We start from the raw sequence: 12,222 nt of genomic DNA on the forward strand, positions 1-12,222 counted from the left end.
TCAGTCTTGTTTAGAGTGAATTTCAAAAAATAAATATCAAAAGTACTAGTGAAAACATAATGATAATTAGCTGAGGGCTAGTAGGGGGGGGGGGGTGGTGATTTTCCTGATGACTCAATGTTGTCTGTGGTGGAGTTGTCACACAGTCAAGCGATCATAGTCAGAATAGATATAAAGTTCGGACAAATTATTTCTGTCTACAAAGAATGGGATTGGTTGATCTGATGAATGTGTCCTCTACTGCATGAAGGTGAGCTGAACTGCATCCTAAACTCAGGATTTTGAACCAGCCAATAAGCTATTGCTCTGCACACTGAGGATTATTCAGTAAGTGGTAACCAATTCTGCAACTGGTTTACATTTACCGAATAATCCTTCAGTAAGGCTGTTTTATTCTGTGAAATAATGCAACATGGGGCACTGACGTTAATGTGATGGTATGAAAAGCTGATATTGCACATTATGACTATTTAAGACTTGTACACTCACAACCCCAACTGGTATAGCCATCTGGTGCATTGGCCATGGGTTGGAATGCAGCAGCTTTATTTATTTGTTTCATTACACCGCAGAAAGGGCATGTTTGTTTATCATGAGTTCCGCTGGAAGGAGAGGCAAGGAAGGCAAAAGGGTTATGGATTATGTAAAGAAACCATCGCATATGTTGCCAGGTCATTTTTGTTGAACGTTGTGCCATGGACATTTATCGAAAAACTTCACTTTTGTGCATTTGGATTCTGGAATAATATAATCATTCAACAATTGATTGTCTGAACCATATACAACATAAATAATCGAGCTTTTTTCACTCTACCAGATAGATTGGGTTGACTGGGTCAGTTGAGCATATCCTCCGATCAGGAATCAGTAAAGTCTTACCTTGGCATTTGATTTGAGGAAATGTCCAATGTATGACAGTCTTCACATTGTAATGGTAAACAGCCTGAACAGGTGATCATAAAGGTCTATCTTACAGTATACCACGGATAAGCTGGATCTGGACAGAGAGAAACACAAAGACAGATTTTTATTAGATCTTCGTGGAGGATCTCTAAGTCTTACTCACTTTGTTGTTCTTCATCTTGTTCTTGTGGACTTTTTTGTTTCACAGCCTACAGTTTTCATCGAAACTTCCTGAAACTTGGCATGTATATGTAAAAATTCCCTGCGCAGACAGTAACGATCTCCGATTTTGAAAATTCCTCCTACAAAAAAAGTTATGACGTCAAAATATCTCTGCTAATGGAAATCGCCTAAAAATTATCTCCGAAACTAGGCAAGCTTTTTGAATTCTGTTTGCGGGAATCGAACAGGGCATTAGCAGAGATGAATGACCGCACATATGATACATCACTATGACGTCATTCCTATTTTTTGACATTTTTTGTTTCACAACCCAGAGTTTTCATCGGATCTTCGTGAAACTTGCCATGTATATGCAGAAAGCCCACGCGCAGGCAGTAACCATCTCCGATTTTGGAAATTCTTCCTAGAAAGAAAGTTGATGTCATAATATCGCCGCTAATGGAAATCGCCTATACCATTATCTCCGAAACTAGGCAAGCTGTTTGAATTTTGTTTGCGGGAATCGAGCCGGGCATTAGCAGAGATAATATAATTTATCGCAAACTTGATACATCACAATTACGTAATATTCGTTTTTATTCCGTCATCATTAAGAGGTCGAGGATCTTAGCTCATTTGATCTTGTTTTTTTGTACACATTGAGCTAAAACAGATAGACAAATGGGTGAAAACATAACCTCTGTCCACCATCCATGGCAGAGGTAAGGATAGAGAGGTTTATATCATGAAGAAATGGTTTCCACGGATGTGAGGGATAGTACAAGGCACCTTATGGTTTACACCAAGACTTTTCCCGTGAACAGGGTGAGAATGTAATGAGCGATAGTAAAAAGGGAAAGCAAACTCCCATTTCCAAAAAATCGAAACATAAGACGGTGGGCAATATCTGGTGCTGACATTACCGACAAAAGGCTGTGCATTAACGTCGGAGGACGGTATTAATCTGTCGAGGGCTGTATTACCTGCTCACTTTTGCCTCCATTGGGATGAATAAATTATGAGGACTTGTCACGCACTCCCCAAAAAGCGCTGAGGATTGATTTTTGTTTTTCTTTTCTGCTCTTCTCGTGGTAATGTAAAACACGCAATCCGTCTGATCGCTTTATCTTGCACCTGCAGAAATAGTAATAGGAATTCATTTGAACATAATATTTTCATGACCCACTGTATGGGATGGAATGGGGTACATCGTGGGTTTATTGCCTGTTCGTGTTCCCATCTGTTCCCCTGGCTCATCATGCTGGGAACCCATGTTTAAATCCTCGATACCATTTGTGGTTGCCCGTTGTCTATTATTGTTAATGAAATTCCTGTAAAAGTACAATGATGTCTCCAAATGGTTTTGTCCTGCATATGATATATGCACAAAGTCTTCCATGAGCCTGAGAACATTTCAATGAAAAATACGAAACTTCACTGATCATTTGTTCCTTTTATTCTTTGTTTGTCTTTATAGCCTCAGAGACATGGAGGTCATGTCTTGCATCGAACCCTTTTGGTTGCCCCCAGACTTGGATCAAAATCTGTCATTAATGGAAAACATCTTCAACTAGAAAGGCACTCGGTAGAGCGCATACCTCCCTCACGTAATGTCTGATATGCGAGAACATATCGGGCCCAATACATTTTTGAAATATCATGCTTTACAGTATGATTTCGTTTTTGGCCCAATCTCTCAATAGTGAAGAATCACTTAAAAATTTCTGCTAGTCGGATCCAGGTCCGGATCTTCACCAAAATCTAATCAGTTTGTCGTTGTCACACAGCGAACCTGTCCACAAAATTTCATCCGGATCCGTCTACAACTTTTTGAGATATCCTGCACACAAACAGACAGATAAACAGACAGAAAGGGGTAAAAAACATAACCTCCTTCACCTTCGGTGGCAGAGGTAACAATGCATAGAGTTGTGACAAATCCAAATAAAGGACGAGGCAGCAATTGTTTTCGAATTTCCTTGGCTTATGGAGAGCACGAGGGTTGGTTTTAAACACAAGGGCAGTGATACAGATTGTGATTATCACCCTCCTCTGCGTCCCAAAGCTGGAAATGCCAGAGTAGGCCATGGCCTCCCTTGAGAGAGATGCCTCACTCGCTAAAAATCACCATTAGCACCAAAAATTGTAATTTGCTGTGCTAACATTTTAGCCTTTTGTAATCAGAACTAAAACCAACAGATCAGCCTTTGGCACCCTGTCTTCCCCCTTTTAATTGGGTTCTAATTGCCTCCTGTGCCCAGCGGTAATCTCCTAAGGGTTTGTAGTATGGAGCAATCACGTCATGCCTATTTTTTATTATTATTTTCACTTAAGGGGGTTTGGGACATGTTCATATGGAGGGGGATGAGGAGGTGGGCAGGGCTCCAAAATTACGACCTTGTCTTTTATAACGGATTACCAAATGTTCTCAGATTAAAGGTGTGATGCCAATATCTGACAGCTTGTCAGTGTTGTATTTTATTTGCCTTGATTTTGCTTTGTAATTGTATCTCCTGCCAGAATTGGTTACCAGAATTGGTTAAAAACTGCTGGATGATTGGTATATTGTTCAACCTTTGTGTGAAGATTGTTTTTACGATTACATGCAATCCTTACCTGCACAAGTTTGGATGGAACTTTGGTCTAAATTGATATCCCCATGATTCTTGGGGGCTCCTTAATCATGTTGATGATTGCAAAAAGGGCAAACAATTGGCGTCTTGGTGCATTAATGCCAAAAACATATTACCCTTCTGTTGTGTGTGTGTGTGTGTGTGTGTGTGTGTGTGTGTGTGTGTGTGTGTGTGTGTGTGTGTGTGTGTGTGTGTGTGTGTGTGTGTGTGTGTGTGTGTGTGTGTAAGAGATAATCGGTATAAATGAAATTTCATAAAGGAAGGATGGGGGTGAAAATTCACCTTTTTAAAAAGAAACACTGTCGACGTTTCAGGCATAGCCCTTCGTCAAAGAACTCATAAATCTTCTTTCTTTGATAAAGGATTACACCTGAAACGTTGACTGTGGTTCTTTTTCAAATGGTGAATTTTGACCCTTATCCATATGTGTGTGTGTATATATATATATATATATATATATATATATATATATATATATATATATATATATATATATATATATATATATATATATATATATATATATATATATATATATATATATATATATATATATATATATATATATATATATATATATATATATATATATATATATATACACACACACACATATTTTTTTGAAGAGGAAAAAGGCGCTTCCAACCAAAAGTGAAAACTAGATCGACTTTGCTAAACACACAAACACACACGCACACGCACACACACAAGCAAATACCACCCGTCGCTTAGCTGATGGGAATAATAAAGAGGGGGAAGGAGAGAGGGGTGGGGGAGTGAAGAAAGAGGTGGAGGGGAAAAGAGAGAGGAGGGAGGGGAGCCTGGAGGGGTGTGAGAGCAAGGAGGGTGTGTGGTAGCGAAAACGGGTGGCAGAAGTTAGCAGTGTGAGGTGAGAGAAAGGGAAGGTAGACATGTGGTGGAGTGTTAATTATGTATGTTTCCTACTGTCTCATCAAAATGATTCTGCATAGAATAACGGTGAAGATGGAAACAAAATAATGTCTGAAATGCATTTTCTATCGGTAATATTGTTACGAATTCTCCACCTGCCGGCGTGCAGTCAGCCACTTTTAGCCGAATCGCAGCTGTATGCCCACCGGACGGACAATTCAGTCACGACTTTCCGGAACAACACCGAAAACCAGTCACGGGTGTGCTCCAAGCACACCACAACCTTGTCCGCACTCTACCCGTGCTACAGGGTCCGATCGCCAAATAATCGATTTACCTAATTAGTCGCGCGGGTAGATTTCCGAGAGATTGTACCTCAGCGAGGCCTGCTTGGACACGAGCCGCTTAAGCAGCTCGCTCCGTTTGGGATAACCGAGCGGGGTATTATCGTGAGGCCTCGCTGGACCTGATTCTATCATCGGCTATTTAAAAGCCCACTAAATTCCGAGAGCAAGATGGCAGCTCAATTAAGGGAAAATGACGCGATGAACAGGTTACATTTAAACAAGCACATTCATTATTTCCCACACGTATACAGTCATGCAGGTATGGAAAAGCACGCATGCAATTTATACAATGAATTTGCGGGAAGGGACAAGACACGAGCAAGCAAAAAGAGCCGACAAAAGCGATGCAAAAAGTGCTACGACCGTCCTACAACTAATTATTCACAAGCACTTTGCATTTCCCTACTTGTCGGACACGGCGCCACAACATTCATTCAAAGAAAAGAAAAACCCCCTTAAAGACAAGGGGGTAGACGAGACCCCTTAGGGTCTTTATGACACAGAGCTTGGTTGACCGAAGAGGCTCCGAGAGACCGGCTGGCTACCTTGACCCTCGTGGTGACTTGCTTGGGCGACCCTTGATGGTCCCTCTCCAGCTCCCCACCGACTGCGGGGACTCCAGACTCCAGGCTCCAGCGCGGCTCCAAATGACTGCTCACAACTCCACCATGCACGTCCCCGAGACAGACCAACTGACCCTTCACTTGACCCTCTCCAAGACGACTTCCACTCGCTTCTCCCCACGCTGCATTCAGCGCGCGCTTTTATCTCCAACGCTCCCGCCCCTCCCTTCGCGGCCCGCAGGGGAAGAAGAATCCGTTGCCGTGGCCCGAAGGGGGTGGGGCGCCGGGTCATTTTCCACCCAAAATCAGGCCCCCACTTTACTTCACCTTTGACCCCTGACTCGATCTCCCCCTTTCCCGTCCCGGTACTCGGGAAAAGAAGAAAAGGGGGAGGGGAAATCCCAGGTGTTATCGGAACTTCTTTCTTCGCCTTTGTTTCCTTTCCCGATGAGCATCCATGGCAGAGACATTATTTGAGGTGGAGAGGGTTGTAGTGCAGTTGTGGACAAGGTGGTGAGGTGGTGTTGGCGGTGTGGAGAAGGTGGTTGATGAGAGCGATGTTGGTGGTTGTGAAGAAGGTGGTTGGTGGTTGGCGTAGTGGAGAAGGTGGTTCGGTGATGTTGGCGGTTGTGGGTGAAGTGGTGAGGATGGCATGGCTTGTTGAGATGCGGGTGTGGTTGGGGTGGTTGAAAGGCGGTTGGTGTTGTGGTTGGTCCAAAATAACGATAGCAACAGAAAAACACTAACTGAAGATTCACAGCCCGGGTGACACGAATAAATCCCTTTAGACAACGGTGGGGAAATTTTCTGAACACAAACTTATCGGCATAACTGATCTAAGGACCTATATGGTGCTCTGCGAATTTCCACAGCCGTAACAATATTATAAATACGGCCCCAAGACGAACACCACCCGGATACGTCTGAAGCCAAGCCGTCCGGACACAAGCACTGCTCAGACACATCCGGAGACAAACTCCCATCCAGAGACAAACTCCTGTCTGGATACGTCCAGGGATAAACTCCCGTCCTGACATAAATACCGCCTGGACGCGTCTCAATATAAATATGATCCAGACACATCTGGAGACAAACACTGTCCAGGCATAACCACCGTCCAAATATGTCCAGGTAGAGGGAGAGAAGGGGAGAGTGAGAGAGATGTGGGAAGGGGGTGCTGCAATGTATTGGGACGGGGTAGAGCAGGGATGGGACAAAGAGAGAGAGAGAGGGGGGGCGTGTTGGAGGTAGGGGAGTTAGCAGAGAGAATATGGTATGCTTTATTAACAACACACACACACACACACACACACACACACACACACACACACACACACACACACACACACACACACATTTGTGTTTGACCAATATCGGCAATGTTTTGGGAATAGGCAGGTTGGAGTCAATATGATTACCGACTACAGTACATACTGTATACAACCCAAAAACCTTGAGTAACTTTCACTGAAAAACAACGTTGCATTTTATAGACTTTTCAGGGATATGCTCATAAACATTGTGTGATGGGCGGAAAATTTTTTTGGCTCAGTCATTAAAAAAAAATCACGTTAACATGGCAAATGGCTCGAAATTGGGTGTTATATCACAACAACTTGCTTAGAGTGATGGAGCACCAGCGACTTTCTCAAGATGACAGAGCATGAACAACTCATTCAGAATGATGGAGCACTAACCACTTGCTCAGGATGACAGAGTATGAACCACGCTCTCAGAATGACAGAGCACGAACCATTCGCTCAGGTAGACAGAGCACAAACTACTCGCTCTGAATGACGTGGTGTGGCAAAAGTGTCTGCAGTGAGTGAAATATTTGCTCAGAATGACGTGGCATGGCAAAAGTGTCTGCAGTGAGTGAATGATTTGCTCAGAATGTCATAGCACGGTACCGCTATTGACTGTAGGGTGCTCGCCAAGTGGCTAAAGCACTTAAGCAAGCACTGCAATTAAATGGTTAAGGAACGGCTGGCAAGGCTGTGGTTGCATATGATGTAGGATCCCTTTAACTTTAAAGCTGGTCTTCAGCACACCTGCAGCAGTTAAAGAAATAAAATGAATTGGTTCAAAGAATGACTTTATCCAAAGGAGTTGCTGTTTAATGTAGTGCAACCCTAGAGACATGGCAAAGTTTAATCACCCATGAAATAAACATTGCAGATAATCCAGCAAGTTACCTGCTCATCTGTGCACATGTCACGTGGTACATTGTTTGTGGTCCGTGCAAATGTAACTTTATTTTGAAATGTCCGTTTTTCACCAGATTCGCTTGGATTCCTTGTAGAGCACCTCAGGAAACCTCTGAAACTATAGACACAGATCTGGCAGACACATGAGATAAGCTGTCCCGCTGGGGGACAGGGCACGATGTCAAGCAGTTTCACCTTCTTTCGAGTGCAGCCTTATGGCTGCAAGTTGTATCATTGGTTAGGGAAGCGGCTATGCTGCTGATGCAGTGTCCTGATTACCAGTACACTGGTACTCATTTTGCCGACCTCAGAAGGTTGACAGGCTGAGTCAACCCCACCTGGTATTAATTCGGTGGCCAATGGGGCTCAAACTCAGGACGCTAGGATCCCAAGTCAGCCACCCTAACCACTAAGTCAACACCAGGCTGATGTCAAGCAGTGAATGCATTAAATCATACAGCTCAATGAAGTTGTTTAATTTTATCATTCCTAAATCTTTTGTTCACTCAATATAAATCTCCAAACAGTAGAAAAGGACAAGTTTAATGCTTTGAAAATTTCACATTTTCTTGCATATATATGGAGGAGGGACCATAACATTGCTTGTTTAAATTACTGTAAATAGGTATATAGGCTTTGTTATAAGACTCGTTATTTCTTTAAATTATCAGATTTCACTCCAGATTTTGACACTTGTTTAGTCCGGCCAATATCCGCTCCTCAAATCCGAAATCATGTTTTGATGATATACTTTAATTTGTCCGTGAGAGTAAATTGCGGAAAATTGCATCATGTAATGCATGAAGTCGCTCCAAGCTCCTAATTTGAAAACTATAGCACTTACAAAAGTGATGCATGCAGTGATTCATTGCTATTATGAACAGGCATTCGATAATGTGAGTGAGGAAAGCGAAAAAAAAACTTTATCGTTATATTGAGAAATCGTTGCGGCTTGTTCCAAGTCGAGGCATGGTTGAGCAGGCGAAAAAACACAGCACTTTCAGACCCTAGCGAGGTTTCCCAAGAAATGCCTTAAGTCCCCAAAGAACGAGGTGGTCGATGATGAATGAGGTGATGAAGAATGAGGTTTCCCAATTATATTTGATAAAGGTTATAATTAAATAAGGCCGTTAATTATCCTCAAAAGTGGTGTTTTAATTAACCTAAACAAGCAATTTTCAGTCATGCACTTCCTTGGAGTTCCCTTCATATGCACGCAAAGTTTCAAGCTGCTAGGTTTTATGGTTTTGGAGTTATGGAGTGAGGAGTTATGGAGTTATACACACACACACACACACACACACACACACACACACACACACACACACACACACACACACACACACACACACACACACACACACACACACACACACACACACACAGCCATTTATTTGACCCGGTTCCACTGGGCTGTTATAAAGTATTTCATTCCCAATCGTGTGTGGAATATTTTGGGAGTTTGACAGGAATTTCTTTTGTTGGCATAATGGCAGGGACCCGTGGAATATCTGCGTCATGTAAAATGTGACTTTAAGTCTTCACCCCTTTCTTCTTCAAATCTGCACCCCCTCCCAACTCCAATTCCACATTGCTCCCCCCTTCTCTCCCAACTCCAAATCCGCAGCCCTCCCCCACCCTCCCTCACAACCCCAAGTCCACATCCTTCCCGCCTCCCGCCTCCCAACTCCAAATCCCAACTCCCTTTCCAACTTCAAGTCCGCATCCCTACCCCCTCTTCCAACTCCATTTCAGAATCTCTCTGCCCTCCCTCACAAGGATTGACACAGAGATTGATTAGTCCTGCAGCGACCTTGAACCAATATGGAAGGTATCACTCTGGTTTCCAGTTTTGTTTTATTTCCATTCATTTCTTCTCCCAACACCTCCAATTATTTGGAGGTATTCGGACAATACGCAAGGCTGTGTGATGTCAAGAGCTTTCCATCATTGAACGCCACGTTCGCAACCCTCCAGGATTCTGCGCACAGGATCACTTCACTTCCGAACACGTATAAGAAATAAATAAAATGCAAACCTGCTTTCAATTCATACCAACCCATTTTTCATTACCTCCAACTTGCCACGGATGCATTAGTAAAGAGTTTAAGGTTCCGTTTGCAGTAGAATTCGTTCTTTTCCAAACGAATAAAGTTTTCTCAGTTAAGTAAAATGGACAAAAATAATATTATTCGTTGTTTTTTTTTTTGGCCGCGGATATACATACATACAATCATACATACAGACATACATACATGGACAGCACCAAAACATTACCTTTAGTACTTTGTGGTGCTTTGTTTTCTTTCTTGGTCATATTAACGTGGCAGTGGGATTGAGAAAATGCTAAGGGTGACTGACTGATTCAAATTATATGTAACTTACATCATCCCTGCTTGTTCTGTGATGTGTCATTATGGCCTTATGTTCTAGGTGATTGAAGTAACTAAGGAATGGCTTTTATTTTTAATATAGACCTGTTTTTTTATTGTTCCTTTGGCCTGGGGATTCCATTTGACTGCACATATTGCTCTTCCATGGCCGAGATTATTTTTACAAAAAAATTACTTCCTTCCTATTCCCCCTCCGCTCCTCTTTACAGCTTGTTACTCGTCGAGTTAAGTTCTTTGTGGACGAGAATCCTGCTGACTGTTGTGACTCGTCACAGCTGAGTGTCGCTGACAGTGGTCTGGGTGACAGTGAGGCCCAGGCATTGCTCACCTCAAACGGGGGACCTCTTGCACCAGCACGTTCGTCGGAGGAGGGGACCCGTAGAAGGGGAGTGGCTGGGGGCAGCCATGAGCGCAGTGTCCCTGATGGATGCACATGGGATGGGGTGCAATCTGAGCGAGGTGAGTGCTATTAATCAATGAGAAGTAAGAGGTAAGACTGCAACATACAATAATAATGAATGAAGTCAATTAAACTAATTTTCACAAATTTTTAACTGAACAGTCATCCTCATTTGAATTTCATGTGAGGTCACAAACTTTGACAATGATCAATTTTTAGTACTATTAGCTTGGACTACCAACATTTGGTCACCATATAGTCCTCCCTTATAGAACTCTGGTCAAGAGACAAGCAATTTTATTTTTAATTGAGGGGAGGATTTTGGAGTGTTCATCCAAGGTTGTCTGGAAGGCATCAATAACGATGATATAAAGTACATTCTTTGTTATATACACCAGTTTTCTTTCCTTTGTTGGTCTCCATAATTTATGGTGCATGCCTTTCTTTTTCCTCCTAATTTATTACATGCAAATTTTTCCAAATATATTGGTCAGTCGATTTTGTTATTCTGTCAGTCTATTTGTCAATCACCTTCAGGTCACAATTCCAAACCGATCACCATGAAACTTTACGAAGTTGTAGAGGTAGTCCAACTGAGAAGCCTATTGATTTTGAGGTCAAAGGTCAAAGGTCATCTTGAGGTCAAATTTGTAAAATTGTCATTTTTCATCCAATTGTTTTGAAAGTTGAACAGGATTTGCATATTGCATCACTGAATTGGCAAATCAACTATTTGAGGTCAAAATGTCAAAGGTCATCTCGAGGTGAAACTTTTAAAATCATCAATTTTTATCTGAAAAATCGTCAGTTTTCATCTGATTGACTTGCTAGTTAAACAGCAATTGCATAGTAAATTAGTGAATTGGTAAACCAACTATTTTTGAGATGAAATCGTCAATTTACATTTTACTTTATTTTATTTTTATATACACTGTCGAGGCTCGTATGAGAGCTAACACACATAGCGTACAACAATGGGAGCAAGAGACAAGAGGGGCAGGAGAGAGAATGAAAAAACATTCCGGAACAGAGACATGAGGAGATCTGTGGAAGGGAGAGGGATGGGGGCGGGGTACATGGGGTAAACAAGATGGACACTATAGGGACTTTCAGGTCCTTAAATGACAGGGACTTTCAGGAAGGAAAGCAGGGAATTTGAAGAAGTTGGGTTTGGGGCAGATTAGCGGGGGTAGAAAAGATCATGGTTTTGGATGTGGGAAGATAAGCGATGGTGGTGAACAGCTGTTTTGAATACCTGGAGGGAAGAGTGGAATTGAAGAGAGTGTGGGAGTTTGTTCCAAGGGTGGGGAAAAAGAGGAATGAAAGAGTGAATGTGAGAAGTGATTCTTGATTTTGGTAGTTTTACCATAAGGGGGTTGCTGGCAGACCTTGAGAGCCCTGCAGAAATATGGGGGGACTTTTGCAGACAGAGCAGGATGGAGAGGAGATGGTAGAATAAAGAAAAACCACCGACCTGCCTGCGGTGAGAGGGTGAGAAACCCCAAAGTCTCAGCCTCATTGCGAGAGATACCATTGATCCTAAATGCCTTGGTTTCCAGAGCGTGAAGCCGAGAAAGGTGAGAGGTGGGAGCACCAGTCCAGAGGGGAGAGCAGTACTCCATCAGGCTGCGGTCGAAAGCTTTGTATGTGGTCAGGAGCTCAGGTGTGCCAAGGAAGGACTTTGCATGATGGAGGATGCTCAGTCGGCGACTGGCTTTGTCTG

At 42.7% G+C, this 12,222-nt stretch overlaps 1 protein-coding gene across 5 annotated transcripts in view; it reads left to right on the forward strand.

The window, feature by feature from the left end:
• Positions 1-12,222, forward strand: part of LOC147011108 (protocadherin-9-like) — a 474,017-nt gene that overhangs the window by 359,194 nt on the left and 102,601 nt on the right. For all 5 annotated transcript variants that reach the window (XM_085860423.1, XM_085860424.1, XM_085860422.1 and 2 more), the window contains one exon: positions 10,309-10,558. In XM_085860423.1, coding sequence (XP_085716549.1) covers positions 10,309-10,558 — 250 coding nt within the window. The remainder of the gene's footprint in view (positions 1-10,308; positions 10,559-12,222) is intronic.

Source organism: Eptatretus burgeri, chromosome 16 (assembly GCF_056783735.1).
Source record: "Eptatretus burgeri isolate ZD-2024b chromosome 16, Ebu_testis_v1, whole genome shotgun sequence".
In the NCBI taxonomy this organism is placed as follows: Eukaryota; Metazoa; Chordata; class Myxini; order Myxiniformes; family Myxinidae; genus Eptatretus; species Eptatretus burgeri.